Genomic DNA, 22,796 nt, shown 5'->3' with positions numbered 1-22,796 from the left:
ACGCGCGGGGATTCTTGTAATGTAAAATCATATAGTACAGTTATAAAGGAACATTTTTCAGCGTAGTCTTGGATTATGGTAGGAAAATTTAGAAGCTGATAGTATGCAAAAAATCTGAAAAAAATAAAATAGTAACACTAGCGTTTTTGTTCACCTAATTTCTAATATTTTGCGAATTAACCCCTCTGGCTACATACTCAGCAACTGTGAAACGCCCTCTGTGACTTCTCACGGAATTTTTGTTAATGGATTTTTCTCTCCTTCATTCAGTTCCTTTAGACCTTTGTTTCTCTGTGGTAGTAGTGAACAATATAAATACCGTAGAGACTCATATTTTACTGCTATGGACATTTTCATGCTCGATGTACGGTTTGGGAGAGCGTTTTCTTCTTTTACTTTAATTCCATAGGAAATCTTTGAGTGTAATAAATTGCCGCGAATCTTAAAACAAAACGTCTGATTACTTTGTGTATACAACGTTGATATCAAATGCACATCGTCTTCTGACAGACATCGTTTTTGGTAGAAAAATGACGTAAAGTAAATGACAAGTTAACTTTCTTAGGGGAATGTGCATCTTATTATTATTATTATTATTATTATTATTATTATTATTATTATTATTATTATTATTATTATTATTATTATTATTATTATTATTATTATTATTATTATTTTTTTTTAAAATTTTCATTTAGCTAATGTGATTAATGGATGCTTCAGGTATTCATAAGGCATTTAAGCCTACGTATACTGTATAATGTTATAGAGTACGAATGTTTACAACAAACAGTTATGGCCATTTTCAGTAAAAGAAAAATGAAGGTATTTATAGCGAAGTCAGATTGTGAGCGGAAAGAGCGAGAATTCGAGCAGAAACCGTTTCTGTAAATCTATGAATATTTGATTGTGATGGAAACTATTTATGGACATTTAATAGTCTTGTTGTGCCGTCAATGAAATGATTAGCCCTGTAATGTGAGGCCACTAATTGCATCTCTTGAGAGCACGAAGTAGATCATACTGAACAGTACAAATTCTTGATACATGCTTCCTCCTATTTGCTTCCTGTATATATGATCAAAAGGTGTTATATGTTTTTACCTTTTACGTTTTGTGTATTAATAGATCGAATATTTTCTGTTGTCGTTTTGTATATTTACTTATTTTACTATATAAAATAGTTTACCGATTATATTTCTTTTCATGTTCTTATTCAACGTGACAATTATTCAATTTATATCGATTTAAGCATAATTCTATGCGAAGTGTAGTAAATTGTTAACATTATATTATGGAGTAAATTATGGTCAAAAGACTTATCGTTGCAGTCTTAATGGCATAAGTCACACGCAATAACTGTGACAGATTTTTGCTTGTTCGTTTGGCATTGACAGGCAAACACATATACACACGCTTAATATGAAATCCTGCCGGTATCGTCAATAAGGAGCTTTATCTTATTTTTTACTCGCAAAAAAACTGCTTTTAGGAAACAAACATTATAGTTTGTAGCAGATAGTGAAACTGTCATTTTTAAGTGAAATATATACGTTAAAGGCAGGGAGAGAGAGAGAGAGAAGAGAGAGAGAGAGAGAGAGAGAGAGAGAGAGAGAGAGAGAGAGAGAGAGAGACATACGTTTTCCATTTTTTCTTGTAAACTGCATATTACTGAAGATAAGATTATTACATAATCTATCGTTCATTTAAATAATCCAAAGAATTTTGCGACAGATTTTAATGTCTAATGTTTTCTAGTAAATGGTAAAATGCTTAACGATCTTCAAACAAATATATAGAAAATAGTAAAATAGGCTTCAGAAAGAACCTTAAATTCCATGAAACAATAAAGTGTGTGCTAGTTAAGTGTATGGGGCAAGCTGCGTAGGAGGTTCGACGCAGTACAGATGAGCCTTCCGTGTAGATATATGAAATAACTTGTTGAATTTTCTACACTGGAATTTCATCCACAGTTCAGCAGTTAAAGTACGCTTGTTGCCGTTGTACTTTTTCTGTTGTATATATTTTTCTGTTTATATATATATATATATATATATATATATATATATATATATATATATATATATATATATATAATTATATTATATATATATATATATAATAATTATACATATATGTATGTATATATGTATGTATGTACGTACATATATAATCCTTTACAAGGTATTTGCCGTCTTTGCTAAAACCTAGGATTAGTCTGTAATATCTTTTATATTAGAAACATTTATGAGATTACTTGATTTTTATTTTTAATGATATTCAGAACAACAGTGCCATGTGTGGAGACATAAGTATACAGAAAAACCATTTCAGAATTTGCTTTAGTCATGGAATTTGCATACGTTCAAGTTCAGTTCTGGAAATGTGCAGAGGCCATCTCTGCGACACTCGAAATGATTTCTGGGAGGATGAAAGTAAGAGTTGAAGGGTCATGGCCCACATTGTGAGAGGAATAAACATGGGTCTTTTGTGGGTGGTTTTTACAATCCCGGAATATTTTCCTGTATTACAGTTGCAGAGGAATTTGCATGCGTTCGAGATATTGCCATGAGATATTTCTGCTCTTGTGTGTGTTTTTGTTTGTTTGTTTGTGTATCGTGGTTGATGATAATGACGAAATTCACCAGTATTATCATAATCGTTAATCACCATATTCTCGCATGGAGAGTAGACATGGAATTCATGCTAATATTGTAAGGAAGAGAAGCTTATTGTTGCCTGTGGCGCATTACAGTGACTCGTCCAAGTATAGATACTTAGCAAAGGCAACCATCAATATGCTCTGCTGATTTATGGCCGTAGAGATAATTAACACTGTGCCAAGGTCCTGATACCGAATGAAATATGATTCGACAATTCCCTCCAGCACTCGGAACGCACCTTTGCTTTCTAAGCAAAGCACTACCATTTAGATTTTAGAAGTGTAGCCATAAGTGAAATTAACAGAACAGGGAAGGGACGTTATTGGATAAAGTATTATCATAGGAATGTGATATTGTAAGTGTGTTACAAGATTATCCAATATTATATATATATATATATATATATATATATATATATATATATATATATATATATATATATATATATATATATATATATATATATATATATTTATATATATATATATTTATATATAATGTATATTATTTATATATAATGTATATATATTCACATATAAAGCAACAGACATCATTTAACATCAAATTCAGTATACCTTGGGAATATACAATTGAGACTTTTTCTGCGCCAGCTAGGATTCGAACCATGGTCTGGTTTAGAAACAAAGATAAACAGTGACTTTGACTACTGGACTATAAAGGTAAAGCAACAGACGTAGTTGAACATCGAATTCACTATACCTTGGGAATATATAATTGAGACTTTTTCTGCTCCGGCCAGGATTCGAGCCACAGTTTGGTTTAGAAACAACGATGAACAATGACTTTGACTACCGGGCTATAAAGAAAGATATAAATTGCTATCGAATCTTCTGTGCGTACGTCTGTGTGTGTGTTGTGTGTGTGTGTGTGTGTGTGTGTGTGTGTGTGCGGAAAGGTGGAAAGAGAGGCTACCATCCCTCTGGTGTTCAGCTGTATTTTTGGAGTGGGGCTGCTAGCTACTCTTCCTTCACAACACATACTGATGGGACTTATGTGCCCAGATTGTCTGGCATTTCGTGCTGGTCACTTATTCAAGAACTGGCAAGACTCAATTTTGCTTAAATCCGTTAACCCCAAGGCCATTGATATAACGAACATACAGTTGCCGTCGAACTACAGACACATTATTTACACAAAAATTAAATATATATATATATATATATATATATATATATATATATATATATATATACATATATATATATATATATATATTATATATATATATATATATATATATATATATATATATATATATATATATATATATATATATATAATTAAACTTCTTTACCTCTCGTTCAGTTCATAGTTGCAGAGCCTTTATCTCGTTCGCTCTGCACACGCGTGCGCAGAGCCTTTGTAGGAGAAGCAAATCCCGTTTGATCTTTCAGACGTTGCAGAAATGGTTGGCTGGTTTCTTTCACCTCCCAGCAACGTGACATATTGGCCGTGAACTCTCTCTCTCTCTCTCTCTCTCTCTCTCTCTCTCTCTCTCTCTCTCTCTCTCTCACTTTGTTGAGTGTGTAGTCGTCTCTGCACTGTCACCTCCGTGAATTACTGCCAGAACTGCTGAAGATTCCTCGTCGAAAATTTCTTCGCCCCATTGTTTTCTTTCTTGATAACTGATGAATCCTTGTATAATCTCTCTCTCGCGTTGAATTTAGTGATAATGCCAATGGGTTATAGAAATGATGTTAGAGCTCGTAAACGTTTAGTTTTCGTATTACAAATTTTAAAATATTTTAAACTGGTTCTTCCAAGTAGATCATATGCTTAGAAAATACGCTTTATTCAATGGATATTCACTGTATAAAAAATTTATTTCATGTTTCCCTTCCAAATGTATCAACAAGTACAGTAATATCGGATGTATTGCAAACGACGCTAACTTCTATAGTCGTGTTTAGCTTTTATCTTTTAATTTCATTTCTTTCCCCATCAACTACCGTTGGTGTATTCTCTCAGCGTAACCGATTTTCCCAGCGAAGTCACGATGATGCAGTTAACTAAAAAAGAAAAAAAACCGCTGGCTATGACTGTTGATTCCCAAGTCACCGTTTTCCATCAGTGCCGGGTTGCCACGCTGAACTGCCTTCAGACATTCCAGGATTTATGTTGAATACGTGAGGTTGGAATTGTAATTTGTATTTACCGAACTATTGAGATAGTCGTGAAGTGTAGCTTGGATATCTTTCTTGTCTCTCCCTCGGTGAAAAAATAAAAAAGATTTTGGGTATTTTGTTGTAGTAAGCACTGTAATTGCGGTTATTTTTTATTTTCCAATTTGTGAATTGCAGACGTCCAGTGTATCGTAAGAGAATATACATCCTTGAATTAATCAAAGTTAGTAGATGCTACTGAAAATTACCCAGTAAATACAGGAAGCGGAATCGGGAAGTTGGTGCCAGTAAGTCTTGCAATATATGAGTAAGTTGATCTTACGCTCATTACGCCTAATTACGCAGCCGAGTGACCTCGTATATCCCTGAGCTTAACCTTCAACCGACCCTCCACTTTCATTTGATCATTCGCTTATTAATGCTTTTCCGAAGGTTAGCTGTCTCGTTGGTTACACGCAATCTTAAAACTATCTTTTTTTAAGGGGGTCTAATATTCTGCTACTGGGGATGTTTCTTTTGACTTTTTTTTATTTGTTTGTAGTCAGACATCTTAAGAATATTTAATATTACTGTACTGCTTTTCAAGGTGCCGAGCTTTGCGTCGTGAACCCACGTCCTTACACAAGAGGAAGCTAATAGGCCGAGTCACGTATAATATTACTGATAACTTGTAGTTTTAGGAGGAATAATAAACTAGCTGTTTGTAACTTCAGCACTGATTGTATGTAAAATATAAACGTTCTTGGCACGTCATGTACCAGCAGTGGAATCGCTAGCCCTCCTGTCCCTCCCACCTCAAAAGAAAGAAAAATGTTTGGGAAGCTAGTTTTCTACAAGTAATTCCAGAATTACAGTGCATTCGGTTGACAAATCTTTTCATCGGGATATATCCAAGACTGGCGAACTACATATTCTGGAAAATAAGTCCTTAGTTTTAACAAATGCTCGTTTTACAACTAGTAATGTAGATTTACTTACTACTGTGATCCATTAATACTATTGCCCGTAACGCAGTGCTAAAAATCTTGATCGATATCAGCCATTTCAGTCACTTTCATCTGGAACTTTGTAAACCACATACCTAACCATACCCCGGTCCCTTACCTAATCTGAACTCTTGGAAAGACTCCCACGCATCGACATTCTTAAAACTCATGTTATTCCCAGGCATGTATTGCCATAGAGCTGATATGTCGAAGATCTAAGTATAGTAACATTCAATAACTGTTGATCGAGATTCCAAAGTTTATGGTGTATTCTTAGAACCCCCCAAAAACTCTAGCCAATTGATTCATGATTGGAAATCTGATGGTCTGACCGCGTTTCGTATTGTTATTGTTATGATCAGCGGTGGTGGTGGTGGTGGTGGTATCGATTCACCAGTTCTTCTCTGGCGTTGTTATTACTCTTTTTTTTTCCTCTTATCTCTTCCATTCGTTTCCCATCTGTTACTAGACTTTGTGATTCAATCTACTCTTGATGCTGTTACTACGCTGGCGTTAAATTGTTTTCTGATACAGTGCTATGATTTTTATTGTCTATTATCTCGGCCCTCTCTCTCTCTCTCTCTCTCTCTCTCTCTCTCTCTCTCTCTCTCTCTCTCTCTCTCTCTCTCTCTCTCTAAAAGGTAATATAAGCTTCGAAACAATAATTAATGCTCAAAATATAGGAAAATTTGAGAACTAAAAAGACATTATTATCATTACCATCATCACCTTTAAATATCATCATGATTATCACTATTAACAATTTAAGAGTTTCCCAACTATGTTCCTGATCAATGAGGAATATTTTTGTTAGTCATCATACTCGAGAATGCACAGTAGGTGTACAGTCATTGGTGTTGGGAGTTTCGTGATTGATTTCAGTTTTCTGATAATTTTCTGGCCTCGTTCAACCAATTACTGCTCGGCTAACCATGTTCCTTCGTCTCCACATTCCTTTTATTTTTTATTCTTATTGGCGTGATTTGCCTAAGCTAGATCTTAATTTTTATGAGCCAAGTTTACCTGTAGCTGTGGTGACCATCCCTGTCCGCCTGTCTGCTTAGGTTCAAGGGTTTTAAATTGCTATAATTTTAATCTCTTTCAAGATTATATACATACATACACAAAACATGTATATATATATATATATATATATATATATGTATGTGTGTATGTATGTATATATATATATATATATATATATATATATATATATATATATATATATATATATATATTATAATTTGTGTGTGCTGAGTAATACTTGGAAATTGTAGCTGTGCGCAATAGTTATGTTACATAATTCAGTTTCTCCATTTTAATATCACATAGGCTACTTCTCAGTCACCACTTTGTTTTTCCCGGGGGGGTGGGGTGTAGTACCATCGGTGCACCTCAAGTGGTGCGCTGTAGGTACTGTATTGCTGAAGGGTATTCTCTTCGGCCCTTAGTTGCACCCACCTTTTAGCCCTTTACTATACCTCCTTTCCCGCTTCTCCTCTTCAGTCTTGCTGTCCAACCACAGGGTGCAACTGTGGGATTTTCTCCCATTTCCATCTTTAGACCTTTGTACTTCATCCCAACCGCTCCAACTTCCGCTTTTCGTTCTCTTAGGCTCTGAATTGTCGAAAGTGGTCCAGTGCTTTGCTAAATTTCATAAAATCAAACCAACTTCGTTCCCTGAACTAAGTGGTTCTTGGTTTTACCATTCCTTTTCTACCTTGTGGCGTTCAAAGCACTATTAACTGAATTGATGCTAATTCCTATATTTTCTGTCGATTGCTAGTAAAATTTATCGTCGTTCACTGGGTGGGTCTCTCTCTCTCTCTCTCTCTCTCTCTCTCTCTCTCTCTCTCTCTCTCTCTCTCTCTCTCTCTCTCAGTGTTTAAGCAATAAAACGAAGTCAAAAATAAAAGCATAAAATGAAAGTTAATGCATTGTCTCTAGAAATTTATAAATATGCATTATAGCCTACCTATTCTTGCATTGGAAGTCGACTTACGTACTGTATATCAGTACCATTGCTGTACTGTATATCGTTTTCATTCTTGTAAGCTACTCATTGGTAATGTTGATACATCTGGAATCAGGAAAGTTGGACAAAAAAATGACGAAGAATTTGTATTGAAAAAAAAAAAGAAGAGCATAGCTCATGCAGAAACGTGCAAGCCCTTCTCGTAGAATGTGTAAAAGGTGGCAATTATAAGAATCTGAGATCGTGGAAGCATCGACAGAAATCCAGTCTGTAATCAATTGAATGAAGCAAAGACATTTGAAATCGATATCATCCCCATGAGAATTACATTACCGTTTTATTTTTTTACCTTAAGTTTGAGAACAAGAGTCATTGCTCTTACAGTATAATGTATAGCGATAAAATTATATTAAATTTGACTGATCATCATAAGCAGTTCATTGATGTATAAAAACCCATTGTCGAGATTCTATTAGCAGTTCATGGACTTCTGATTTAATGAATTGCTTAGGATTGAGTATGCGGACAGATATGATGTTAAGTGGTTTATACAGTTCAGCGAATTTACACTGTACGCACGGTACTTGATGCGGTTAAACCAGGTTATAAATAATTTTCAAAGCTATACAGTAAAGGTAGCCTACAATGCGTATAAATGAAAAAGTAGCTTTTATAGGCAGTAGTTAAGAAACTCAAAGCTCAGTGTTTCGTAAATATATTACTTGTATTATGGAATTAAAGAATACCCTATGAATATTAATTGTGTTAATAGCAAATAAATGTCATTTTTGTAGGTATCTTGTAAAGTAATAAGATATTTATAGTCCATAAAGTTCATGTCTACGGAGTCCTAGGAAAGTAGGTTAATGATATTCGAGAATGTTTTGGAAGTTTAAAAATGTATAAGATTTGGAGTAGGCGCAAGGGTTAGTGAGTACAGCATACTGTTTTCAGTTGTAATAAAGTTACTGCAAAATAGGTAGTTTTATCATTATTTTATGCATTCACCGAAACTTGAGCTTTTGTTTGATTTACACACAGCATACATTATATATATATATATATATATATATATATATATATATATATATATATATATATATATATATATATATACAATATATACTGTGTATATATAGAGAGAGAGACATATATACTGAGTATATAGAGAGAGAGAGAGATAATTTTACAATGTATTTTACATGAAGTAATGCATTGCTCGTGCTAATACAGTTACATATTGCTATCAGCGAGAGACAGGGAGTGAGAGAGAAAGATGCATTGTACGTGCCTATATAATTACATAGTTTTGTGAGAGAGAGAGAGAGAGAGAGAGAGAGAGAGAGAGAGAGAGAGAGAGAGAGAGAGAGAGAGAGAGAGAGATTACCATGGCTTTTAATTGTAAAGATGCAAAGGCACACAATGCAAATTTTTTTTTTTTTTTTTTTTTTTTTCAGAGAGAGCATGAGTGAGAGGCAGAGGTAGAGCGAGTGTTTGTCTCTGAAACTGTTAATCTGCAATGACCTAGAAATAGCAGAGCCGTTAACAACTGAAACAAACGCTGCAAGCTATGTATCATGTGATACTGGCTGGTATTTCGCAAATTACAAAGTGTTGTAGTATTCCCACTCCTTTCCTGTCTTTGGCCAAGTTTTTGATGCGTATTATGGTTTAAAGTGTGTTGTAGTAGAAGCCATTTTAAGGCAGCATTAAGCTGGCCATAATTTTTGTATTGCACTTGCATTGCAGCACCTTCATCTGTTCTGTCCCATTCAGCCTTTGTATATGTTTGTTTCCAGAATTTCTGAAGAGTGAAGAAACAATTTAATGAAACCTAACAGATACATTCGTTAGGTGACCTGCTTGGTTTTATTTGAGAAAATTTGCTCACGTTTGATTTGTCACTTTGGAAACCATCGCACTATTAATAAAAGGTGGAATTTTGGACAGTTAATTGATTCAAAGGTATCTGTATATTTGTGGTATTCTATTTATTTGCATCTTTATTTCCCAGGTAAGGTATATTCTTGTATTCATTGTCAGCAGTTCATTGGCAGAGGTACGTTCTTCACAGACATTACTCCATAGTAAAATCATGGTTAATTGGAACAGTTACTAATTGCTAAGGAAATGCTGATTACTTCATGATTAGAACCATATCCCAGTCGGCTGCACATTTGGAATTCTCCCCTATTCCCCATTTGCAGTTCCAGCTTGGAATAGACCTCAAATCCAATAAGCACTAAACTCGATTTTTATCAAGGGATCAATGTCCGTTACTGATGGCAATACTGTATTGTGCTCCGCATGTGTGTTTGATATGCATGTCATTTCCCAAGTTGAATTTTGAGTTTGCTGAAAAGTATCTGATGCAGAAGTTTATTGAAAAAAAATCTCTTCTGTGTTGAATATGGACAAATGTGCTTAGATGTATCAGTGAAGTCTGTGCATCAGTTTTGTATAGAATGAGAATTTCTTACTAGAAAACTTCAAATTACCTTTTATTTTTATGATTATGATGTGACACCCATTAAACCTCATAACTTAAACCAGCCCATTCTTACGTTTATCCTGTATGTTTTCAGATATGTGCCGTATGTGGCTTTTATCTTGGCACTGAAGGTCTACGTCATGATGCTTCTCATACACTCAAGAGACATGACATCTGATTATGCTGAATACGATGACTACTCGGCTAAAGTTTCCTCGCAGCAACAAAAGTTAGTGCGGCGTCCACAGCATTTTCTTGACATTAATAGAATTAGGTGACTGGAATCCAGCCGAGAGAAATAAATGTAAATGGTCACGTGAAATAAACCGAAAACCTTATTAAGCCAAATTCCTTTCATTTTCTTTTGTATTATTATCATTATCAAGTAAAAAAAAAAATAAAAATATTTTTAACCTCTCGACAGCCTATCACTCTTGGATACGATAACTACTTTTATCATTGAATCCCAACTGCTAAGGTAGGGCGTTTGAAGTCCACCTGGAATGATTCGATTTTCGCCATTTATTTCCTGTCCAGATTCGATTGTTATACCAGTAACCGTAGCCAAAAATGAGGGATAACCAAGATATGAATAGGTCTTAGTTGGCTTGATGTTAAAAAAAAATAATTTATTCCGACGCGTATATGAACCTACGCATTCCTACATAGAGTATTCGTGCGCAAAAAATCATATATAATTAGGTTATTATTATTATTATATTGTTTAAAACGTTCTAAAATTAAGTTTTCACTGAATAAAGTACTCTTGCGAATTAAAGAAATTAAAATGTAAATATCAGGTTACAGGGATTAAAAAATAAATTCAAGGGGAATTTGCAGACTCCAGAACTAAACAGTAGCAATAAACGAGAACTTGATTTATCACAGAACCACAACGACCACGGAAGAACCCGGGTGGCGGGAGAAGCAGGAGGTGTTGCAGCGCCTGAACAGAACAAAACTGGTGCCATCGGCCACAAATCGAACGCCAGAGACCATCTGGCTCTTTTACAACAGGATCCCCCGCACAGGTGGACAGACGATCGTCTCTCTCCTGAAATCTCTCTCGAAGGACCTGGATTACCAGCATCAGGAACATGTGTACAGAACCCCGTGGCAGAGGTAATTTATGCCTTCCTGAATCAACTTTTTGTTTTGTTTTCTGGTTTTGCTTTAAAAAAAATCTTTATTTAAAATATACATACATTCTGATGGAACAAACCAAAATGAACATTAACGTGTTGGTTAATCTTTCTGAATTAATGAATTAGCTTCAAACTGGCATCACTGCCACAGTGGTCAGTGATGTTGAAAATTATTTAATGTATATTTGCACTAAAAGATTTATGAAATCATTTTACCAAACAGAAATGTGTAAATTGAATACAACAGCGCTCTCTTCCCAAAGCTTAAAATTACATTGGTAATTTTTTTATTTAAAAAGCCTATTAGTTATTAGTAGGGGAGGTTGATCATGAATCCCCTTGCTGTACAGTAGTTGCTATTAGAGGTACGTTTTATAGACACTTCTCTTTTAATTATACCAGGTTTCTTTCTCAATATGTTAACTTTTGCTCAAAATACATATGAAAATTACCCTAAATTTGCTTAGATTCAATTTTGTGTGTGTGTTGGGGAAAGAAAGAGGAATATAATGTTGTTATTTGAGAATTTATTAATTTTTTGAATTTTCTTAGACTTATGAGCGACGAAGAACAAAAGAATCTTGCTACTTGGTTCGAGTATAACTTCTGGCCGAAGAGTTACGACAGATTTTCACTTTACATTAATTTTACCCAACATAGAAGGTAAGTTTGTCATCATATTCTTTTGTTTGTTGTACAGTGCTTTATTATTATTATTATTATTATTATTATTATTATTATAAAGTAGTTCAGTCAGATGAAGTACTGCCTGTCCTAGAATCATAGGATTCTCCAGGAATATTTGTTTGTGAATAAAGGTTGAAAATGAACTTAAGACGTGGTAAAACAGCAGGGCAGCTATTTGGGAAGAGACCATAAAATAATAAATGAATGTAGAAACGAAAGCAGCTGGAGCCAAAGTGATATCACAAAAAATATTTTTATTTTACTGCCCCGTACTAAAGTGTTGCATATGCCACAATATGGATTAGTAAACCACCTGCACAGTTCCTCATTGGATGAGTTGGTAGAGTTGTCGGCTAGCACTCTGCTCGGCCCGAGTTCGAGTCTCTGGCCAGCCAGTGAATAATTAGAGGAATGTATTTCTGGTGAAGGAAGTTCATTTCTCGGTATAATGTGGTTCGGATTCCACAATAAGCTGTAGGTCCCGTTGCTAGGTAACCAGTTGGTTCTTAGCCATGTAAAATAAGTCTAATCCCTCGGGCCAGCCCTAGGAGAGCTGTTAATCAGCTCAGTGGTCTGGTTAAACTAAGGTATACTTAACTTTAACCTCCTGTGCAGTGCTTTTATTTGTGTTATCACAATCTTTAGAGCCTCATTACCCCATTTGAGCTGCATGTATGTTTCAATTGAAATTGTAATTTCAAAGCTTATTCCATAAGAAAAGTAACTTTGATTATTTTTAACCAGTGTTATTGCCCTAGTTATTTGTTTATGTTTAAGCTGTTTTTTCATGAAGAAATTAGTAATGAGTTGGTGAACTGCATATTGCCTCAAAAACAAATTATTAAAGAACAATGAATGTTAAAGCTAGATGGATTTTGACCCTCAAAAAATTATTTTTTTCTTATAGGCTAATTATGTTTTTTTTATGGTAATCAATTAATGCTCCTTTAAAACAGAGGGAAAGGGTTTAATAAATTGCTGTTGGAACGGTATATATGTTGCATAAAAGTAAAAAAAAAAAAAAAACTGGAGATGCCACATGATTTTTTTAATAACATAATCAAGATTACCATCTACGTATGTCATAAAATATTTTTTTTATTGTTACTGTACTTGTTTGCTGCACTCTCGTTTTAATATTATTATTATGGAAGGTCGCATGCCACTTTTGTTTATTGTTAAATATGACTGTGAAGCTGTGTCTGAGATATTTTGTCAATTTGACAAGGAAAATATTAGGAATCAGATGCCAGCATACAGTAAGAAATACCAAAAGTGAAATTTGGAAGGTTTCTTATGTGGGTGAGATAATGATGACCTGAGATTAAGATATAATAGTATAAGACAGTGTCAGCTAAGCTCCTGGATGGGAACTTCGATATGGGAGTTTGGAAGTCAGCTGATATTTGTTGAAGTGAAAGCACCAGAAAGATATGAATGCAGGAATTACGCAGAGATTCATTGAGTCTTTAGGGCAAGGGCAATGTCAGTCTTATTGGAAGGTTCTCCAAGACCATCCCAATTTGGTTCAAGCATTTCATATAAGCCAGTGCCTTCTCGTCGCATTTCTTAATCGCTAATTGCCGGTGGACGAGTCAGTGGCGAAACCGCTGCATATCCTTGGAATTACTGGCTTCTGGGTCGTGGAGCCGCAGGTTTTAATATCTCAGAAAAAGACCCTCTTTCGAATAAACTATATTAAAAAGAATGACTGTTTGGGTGCCATTGGGTTTATATTGCAGTTTCTAACATTATTATTATTATTATCATTAGAGTCCATAGATTGAAATTTTTGTTTAAAAAACGAGTAACAATGTACACATGAAGATAACAAAGAAAATGAACAATAAATAAACAATATACATGAATATACAGCAATTGGAAAAAGTAAGGCACTCCAAATTGATGCAAGCAAACTTTCATAATAATACAGGTAGTAGGCTGGTAAGTAAAGCACGAAAGATGCGTAAATAAAATTGGAAAATATAAATATTAAGGTAAATGTCACTGTCCTTTTGTCATTGATGTTCAACATTTATCATTTACATGGATTTACTTTGATACTTACCATGGTACTTTACTTGACGTTAAAATCTGTAGGAAACTTGTCAAGTTAAGGCAGTATAGCACTTTCAAAGCTTTCAGTGATTTAATTTCCTTGCAGTGCATATGTAACACTGCGTCCAGCTTACATAACCATGGTAAGAGACCCTGTGGAAAAATTTATCTCATATTTTCGCTTCAAGAGAGTTGACCAGCAGAGGGTTAAGATGGAGATGACTTGGAGGGAGAGAGAAAAACCTGGTGCAAGTAAGTTAGATCAGCTACATTATTATAATTATTCGTATATTATTATTGTTGTTGTTGTTATAACCAGATAGAATTTTAACACTGGTGTTTAATCTGTAATTGTACTTGTACTTTCTTTTGTACAAAGTTTAAACATTGTTTGATAATGCTTATATGTTTGCTACAAAATCATACTGTATTTTATGTTTGGAAATTACTGTACACCTTCAGTTAAAGAATAAACATTAACACACTTCATAGGGACCACAGTCACAATGTGTTAGCACACATTATCGGAAAATAACACCAGCTATCAGGAATTTGATTATTCTGATTACTGTATATCTTAGAAAAATGTTTATATAGTTTTTAAAATTTTCAAAGTGTGAAACCAGGCTCCAAGCTTGTTTGCTTTCATGTAAGTGTTATGAAGTATTCTTGTCATGGAAATGTTTTCTTCACTCGTAATCCTGAATCACACGGTGATAATAGAGACTGAAATTAATTGTCCTGAAAAAGCATAAACATCTGTTTCTTGAGACTGAGTTTACCTGAGCAGGCAACAGGCCATGTAAGATAATGGGGGTTACTTTAAGAAAGGAAATACAGCAAACAATAAGGTTGGAAAATAGTTGTAAAAATACTTGCCATTGTCTCACCTCCAGGAAGCAATGATTTGTAGTCTCATTAAATAGAATTTTACTTCTTTTCTGTAGGTCGTTCATGGTACTGGAAAAAATTGGAGGACTGTGTACTCAATGATGACCCCGAATGTTCCATGAAAGATGGTACTGATGATTTTCTGTCTGCTGTTCCCTTCATCTGTGGTCAGCATTCATATTGCTTGTAAGTTATTAGTAAACCTTTTTTTCAGTATCGTAATTAAAGCATAGTGTTAAGATGAAAACTGGCCTCCTTTTACTGTCACTGTTCCTGACCTGATCACATTTTATGAATGTTTTTCAATCAATCGTAAAACAGAAGTAACTGCAACCAAATTGCACTTTCTATAAATAAAAAATCAACCATACAGAATTTTGCAAATGATATAGTACTATATTGGGATATATTTGTACTCTATAATAGGTACTCATTATAATTATGAAGTATCAAAGAAAAATTGCCTCAGTTTTCACATTAGCTATTCAAAAGTAGATGTGACAACTTAAATAAAAGTGCCATGTTTCATGATATGCTATTTTGACTATTATCTCTTGTGCAATGCCCACATTGTTCCCAGTACATGGAGTAAATACGTTCATTAGAAAATGACTTTAGCTTGACTGAGTAATTAAAAAGTCCATCCTAACCTTAATTACATCTGAAACTCATAAGACCATCAGAATCTTCTGAATCTGTTGGTAACTCCTGATCCAGTACTTCTGATGTGTTTGGACACTTCAGACAAGGGCTTGAGAGCACACTTGTTGGGTGCTTGTGTAACAGGAGTTTGGGCCAGGGTGGAGAAGTGCACAAACTTCTTAGACCTATGGGCAGTCTCTCCAAGCTAAGGAATTGGCAAGGAATATAGTTGAATCCTCCTTATCTGATGGGAGTAGACATCTTTGCAGCATCATGGCTCATTTACTTTGATGACTGCAGGGCCCTTCGGCAAGTTTTGGGGAATGCCTTTGCTATATCTGTTCATTACATTGTTGGATGCCATATTACCAATGTACTGTACTGTTCTCCAGAGTTGGAACAATGGAAGTTTTGAATGTTAGAAAACTAGTATGATTCTTATCCCTCCCTTTTGCTGCAGTGAGAGTAGTTTCCAGACCTGATCTGCATCATGGACAACCCCAACACTCTTCCCATTTGGAAGAGACTCCTAAAGCAACCACGCCTACAGCAATTTCATATTCGTTTAATCATTACACCTTTACACATGGAGTTTATCTTGTGTAATCTCAGAGAGAATAACACGGATGTTGCTGCAGTGGCTATCACCACCCCTCACAGGTTCTTTACCACTGATCCTTACCAAGGAAATTAGGTGGTTTGTTGCTTGGTATGATGAACAGGGTTCTCATCCCTCGAAGCCTCTGTTCTTATGCTAGCCTACTTGTTTATGTATCCAAGAAACTTAAGAAGCTCTTTCTCTATTTGCAATTAAGGGTTACTGCTCCATCCTCTTTTCAGTCTTCCTTCAGCATGGCTTAGATTTGCAGAACATTTCCAGCCTCACTTGTCATTTTGCCCATTTTCTTTGGACTTGACTTTGGTATGGTGCAGCCTTACTTGGCCACCTTATGAGTCCTTGCTGGACGCTCCTTCACAGTCCAGTGTCTCATTCTAACCATTGGTCCTTAGTGGGCCTTCCTTTTGGCCCAGATTTGTCTTAACTTCCTCTTATGTTGGAAACAGCTTTCAGTGTCCATTGAGGGCCATCAGGATGTATCTCCAACAGACTGCATCCTTCTGACCTATTCTTTCTTGCCTGTTCATTCACAGGGAGTCACCATATTATCTAGTTTTAAGGAATTTAATTCATACAGTACTGACTTCATTAGGTTATTACACAAGCTTATTTAGATGTTTTACAGGAGGATATCTTATAACTTAGGATTGCAAAGTATAGATGAAATAAGGAATATTCAACGATTGAAGGCCTAAGATTAGGTAGAACATTTCTTTTACCTTGGAGACACAATGGGGTGTGAGGCAGGTACTGAGTGTACTTTGATGAAAGTTGAAAGACATTGCACAACTACTCAACAAAAGAAACATCCCTATAGTAAACAATTTAAAAATCATGATGAATGTATGATTCCCATATTAGTCTGCAGAACAGATATTTTGTCACTTACCAAGAAAATGGAGGGTAGTTCAGACAGTTGTGACTACAAAATGCTAAGATTCATGCCCTGAGTGCACTGGAAAAATCATGGCACTTGAGGAAGTTGCAGAAAGATTTATCCAGTGGCTAGAAAATACACTATCTCAGAAATCGAGACAGTTTAGGCATTGAATGAGAAGGGGAGAGGAACCATTTGTTAGACAATTAATAAGTAGGAAGTAGCAAAACAAATACTATTAGGAAGGCCCAGGAAATCATAAAGGATTTGTTATTCATAGATCAGTTTACCAAAACAATTAAGTTACACTTCCAGACTTTCGTAGGGCCCACCTGAAAGATTTGTTCATCAATGAGAGGTGGAAATTGGAGAAAATAGAAGTTAAAGTAGTTGAACAGTAAATGGCTTAAATAAAGGTCTGAACTAGGTGAGGTTTCAGGCAGAAGTATATACATGACCAAAAAGAATGAGAGGAACTGTTTTATGTTTTAACCTCCTAAAGATAAAAACATTAAAACTAATGATGATGATAGTAATATAAACTGAAGTAATGCAGCGACCTTGTTTTTTAGTATGAACATGGAGGTAAGTCTGGGCCTAATTTACTTCTGGGTTCACAAAGAATTTTCATGAAGTAAGCGTTTTGCATTTTGGACAGGTTAATGTTACTTAACAGGTGTCAGACATGTTTTTATGATAATGGTATACTGTAATATTCTCATAATTTTTTTTCCCATCGCATTGCTTTTTGACCTTTCCAAGTTCTGTTCCCAAAGATCTTTTCAATTCACTTAAAAATCTTTAAATTTATGTACAACACATTATTATGGTCTCTATTCTATTGTTTCAGAAAGCGTGGAGAACCATATGCATTGCAAAAAGCCAAATTTCATGCAGAATATGAATACTCGGTCATTGGAATAACAGAAGAATGGAATACAACCCTTGGTGTTTTAGAACAGTACCTTCCTGCTTTCTTCAGTGGTGCAAGGCAACGTTACTTTAGTTCAGGTGAAGTACATTACAGAACAGACTTTTTATAGCATATCTTTTTCATAATAGTACACACACACACACACACTAAAATTCTAAGGAATTGACATTTCATTTATTTAGTAAGACACTTTTGCCATTCTCTTCATATACTGATCCAGCATCTCTATAAGTGAACCAGGACACTCTTGATGAAATTTGAATATTCCACAGGTACCTCTACTATTATTTTGTGTAATTTTGCAATAAAAATTAAGGAAATCAAAGAAATAAGTATAGTTGTTACAAAACAAAATCAGGTAACCATTAAGAGATAGTAATTTTGTATGACAGTTTTCTCTTATTCTTTGGCCTGCTGAAGCAGTTGTTACACAAAAGCCTGGCAGTTTCTCCTTTAGTTTGGTCACAAACAGATCGAGTAGGGGATAACCCCATATCTCAAACAGTCTTTTTGCTACCTGGGGATATAGAGGCCACTCCTTACCTACCACGTGACCCTGGAGACTGACTTGGTCCACTAGCACATTTCAGACACCCAGAGCTGACAGCTCTACTGAAGGACGAAATGCTCACTTGTGAATTTTCACAACTAGGTGATAGTGAGTTTGAAACAATGTTCCCCCTTCCTTCTTGATGTAGGACACAACCAGGGTGTTGTCACTTATCAGCACCACAGTGTGATCATTCAGTTTTTCTCGAGACGGCAACTGAGTTATCCATGCAACTAACATTTCCAAAACATTGATGTGTAAGACTATCTCCATCCACCACCCGGACACGCTCCCCTTTTGGCTGAACCCCCATCCTCTCCTCAAGGCATCTGAGAATAGGAGCATATCCAGAGGAGAAGGGGACAGGGGAACTCATTTCAGGAGTTTTGTGTCATCTAACCACCTTCATAGATCTTCCCTGACCTTCTGGTTCAGTGGAACAAGAAGAAAGAGATTGGACTTGAGCTGACCAAAACTGTTTCAGTTGCCACTGTAGAGACCATAGATGACAGCAACTGTAAAGACATGTTTCTGTAGAAATAATAAATGGCTGAGAATAGACTCTAGAACTGAGCTGGTTGCTCCTGTTGAGACAGGAAGTGACTCACTAATTCCTTGGACATGACTACATAGGAGTCCACTGCAACCGCTTTCATTGACATACAATCCAGGAGCATACCCAGATACCCCTTGTCTGCTGCTTTGGAAATACATTTGATTTCTTCCTGGTCTGCTGCAAAGAGCTAGGACACAATCCTTGTCTTGAAGCAAACATTCTGATGAGGCTATGAGTAAACAATCATCAAGGCATCACTGTAGACAAATGCCCCTTAAATAGGCCCAATCCGAAACCAAGTTGAACATACTCATAAATATTGTATTTGAGGAGCTGTACACAGTCCAAAGCAAAGCGCCTTGTACTGAAGGATCGCATTTCTGCAGACAGAATATAGATATTTCCAAGTCTTGATGAATGGGTCTCTAAAAATGCCCATCTTGAAATGAGTCTGTTGTATATATTCATTCAAAGTTGATTACCAGTATCCATCCTCTGATTGCTCTCCACACTAGGAACAATTAGTTGTAGAAATCTAGAGATGGACAGTTCACAACCACTACAGCATATTTCTCCAACATCTTACTTCTTCTGCCAAGGTAAAAGCTTTCTGGGGAACTGGATGGGAGGAAGGGAATGGAATTGGGTTGTTTGAGAAAGGAAAGCATAAGTCCTTGACTGGTTTTCTGTAAACATCATGGGGAACAGACACCACTAAAGGCTTCACTCCATGTTCCTGCCACTTTGTCCAAGTGTGAGAAAGGCAACCCCTTCTGGCAGTGGAGGAGGGGATTGCCAATCTTAGGAAGTATTTCGTCTCTTCTTGGTTTTTCCTCCTTTTCTAGGTGGGGCTGTGGCAGGAGGGTAATAGGGCTGAGGAAAAAAACAGCTAGGATGCTTTACCCCCTTTCTCAGAAGCAGCAGCTTGTGTAGGTTGTCTTAGTTTTTGATGGTTTCTTCGCCATACCCCAAGATGGAGGTCTTGCTACTTAAGATATAGAACCTGAGGACTTATCAAAAGATTTAAAGGACACCCAAGTTGAAGACAATGACGACAAGTCCCTAGATTTTGCCCTTTTTAACTCTTTGCCGTATCGACACATTTCTTTGGAAAGAGAAGCGAGGAATCTAGCACTGAGCTGTTTCTAAAGGTAAGAATGTTGTCATTTGAGACTTGCATGACAAGAAAAGAGAGAACCTTACCTCTCCTATGAAGAAAGAACCACTGGTTCTAACTGATGAGCTACAAAAGTAAGAGCCCTTCCTCCACACACACAATACTCTCCTAAACATCATTTCCAACCTGGAGTTAACAAGGCCTGTTAACAATAAATCTATGAGTATTTTAGCCACAGATCTAGCCAAATTACTGCTTGATTTGTGAGACTTAGCTACTGACTCCAAAGCATTTATCTCTGAAGCATTGAAGGCTACACCTTCCCTGTTGAAGTCTTTTGAGGGACAGGTTTAGTCAGCTAACAGACTGACGGCTCTAATTGGAGCAGAGTGGGTTCTGCATCCTCTGGAATACAATACCTCATTCTGGAGTCAAAGTACTGGGGGAAGGAGTTTGATCAATCTGCTGGAAGTAAGGGGACTACTGGGTCTGCAAACCAAGTTGTTCTCCTTCTCCAAAATAATATAAGCCAGTTTTGACCAAGGTAGCCTTACCAACAGATATGCCTGTGGAGGACCACCCATAGCATACCTCTTAAACAAGACCATAAAGCGGCAGGCAGCCGAGGTTGCCTTCCCCAGATTATTACATTTCATGAATGAACACAGTAACCTTTGAAAATGTTTTAGCTTAGCCATGAGGGGCTCTACAGGAAAAGGACCTTCACAGGGCACAGGGTCCCTTAAAGTATGAGATGCCCCTTTTCACCCAAGGAACAGGACTCTTGTGGACCAGAACCTTTAACTTGTCCTCCTGTCAGGGGAGTGCAATGGGATGTTGGGATGAAGACATTCCTCGAGCTGCTACTTCTAAACTTGGAAACTGAAGAGGTTGTTGCAGTAGGAGGAAAATAATGTCCTCCTGTCAAGGGAGTGCAATGGGATATTGGAATGATGACATTCCTCGAGCTGCTACTTCTAAACTTAGAAACTGAAGAAGTTATTGCAGTAGGAGGAGAAGAATGAGATCAAGCATTATCTAGTTCTTCTCCAGCTCATGAGAGTTGGAAGGGATTGTAGAGTCTCTCTCTCTCATGAGAACACTCATGGTTAGAACCCTCCAGAGAACAAGAACAAGTTAGGGAAGCTGGGTCACTGCTATCTGCCAGGGGAGGGGTATCTGAAATACAGCCCTCATAACTTTTAATCAGGAACCTCCCATTTGCTGGACAATCCACAAACATTTTATCATCAAAGAAACCACTGCCAAGGTGGGTCTGGGAGACAACGCTTTCTTGTTTATCCTTGCCAAATTGTCTCAAAAGGCTGAAAAGGATGGGCTACTCAGAGCAATTAGTGTAGGTCAGATTTTCTCAAGATGAAATATAAGACAAGCTAAAACCAAGTTTACGTTAGAAAGTACTTACAGTAACACTTGTATAATACTGTATCCTGATAATTTAAAATACTGTATCCTAATCATATAAAACACATGGGTATCTAACTTATGACTGAGCCATGCATTTGTGTCTGTGTTTACTATGTTGTAAGCCCCTGTTTGGTCACTCATGTCTGGCAGCTGTAACGCAATCGTGTCCGAGTCCCCTTACACTTGTGTGTGTTCCTGGCTTAAGTGGTTTAGAGAACAAACACTCTAATCTGTATTTTGCCGCCTCTTTAAGGATACGTTGCATGTCCTACTCAGCCCTGGAGCTACCTCCACCGCCTTAGTCACTTTAACATCTTTGGCTTTTAGAAATGAATATCTGACGATAGTATGTCATCACTCTTTATCATCGTGGCTTTGCTATCATTTGAAATTTCTTTCCTTAAGGAAACATTGAAGGACAAAAATCTAATATATTCATCAAACAGATACAGGCAGTCCCCCACGGGTTGAACATAAATTCATGAAATTATTTCCCAGTTTATGACGTGTCGTACACCGATCTGATGGAAGAAATATGGCTCCAAAATCGCAGAATAATCAAAATTTGGAGGTTTTTATGATGAAAACTCAATAAAAATGCAGTTTACATTATTTCCAATACACCCAGAGCATTAAAAGTAAGGTTTTTCCTAAGATTTTTGATGATTTTCGATGATTTTTGGTTTACGAAAATGCGGTGTAAGAACTCGTAAACCGGGACTGCCTGTACATTGAACTAATGTTTCATAACTTAGTTTAATTAGCCAAAATGTCTATGAATGACATAAACACTAACCTCTTTGTTTAAAATCATAATTCCAAAACACTAGGGATAACCAACAAGCTACTGCCTATCCTGGAAATAATAAGTATTAAATACTGTAATGTCCTGATCTCATGACCTGTGCTCTCTGGGTAAATAATAACAAAATTTTAAAAGCTAACACCTATGCTTGCATGTCCTAAGGTAGTCAATGATTGTCATTGTTGTAAACACCTTGCTATTCTTGGCAGTATAGCATAAGTGAAATAG

The 22,796-nt window shown here is 36.1% G+C and overlaps 1 protein-coding gene across 5 annotated transcripts in view; it reads left to right on the top strand.

Moving 5' to 3' along the window:
- The window catches only part of LOC136852554 (heparan sulfate 2-O-sulfotransferase pipe-like), a 423,978-nt gene that overhangs the window by 389,088 nt on the left and 12,094 nt on the right, over positions 1-22,796 (top strand). For all 5 annotated transcript variants that reach the window (XM_067127317.1, XM_067127318.1, XM_067127316.1 and 2 more), the window contains 6 exons: positions 10,354-10,488; positions 11,148-11,381; positions 11,957-12,067; positions 14,256-14,401; positions 15,097-15,226; positions 18,029-18,189. In XM_067127317.1, coding sequence (XP_066983418.1) covers positions 10,400-10,488; positions 11,148-11,381; positions 11,957-12,067; positions 14,256-14,401; positions 15,097-15,226; positions 18,029-18,189 — 871 coding nt within the window. In that variant the 5' untranslated portion in view covers positions 10,354-10,399. The remainder of the gene's footprint in view (positions 1-10,353; positions 10,489-11,147; positions 11,382-11,956; positions 12,068-14,255; positions 14,402-15,096; positions 15,227-18,028; positions 18,190-22,796) is intronic.

This window comes from Macrobrachium rosenbergii, chromosome 25, assembly GCF_040412425.1.
Source record: "Macrobrachium rosenbergii isolate ZJJX-2024 chromosome 25, ASM4041242v1, whole genome shotgun sequence".
Classification (NCBI taxonomy): Eukaryota; Metazoa; Arthropoda; class Malacostraca; order Decapoda; family Palaemonidae; genus Macrobrachium; species Macrobrachium rosenbergii.
This window is presented reverse-complemented; position numbering and strand designations above follow the sequence as displayed.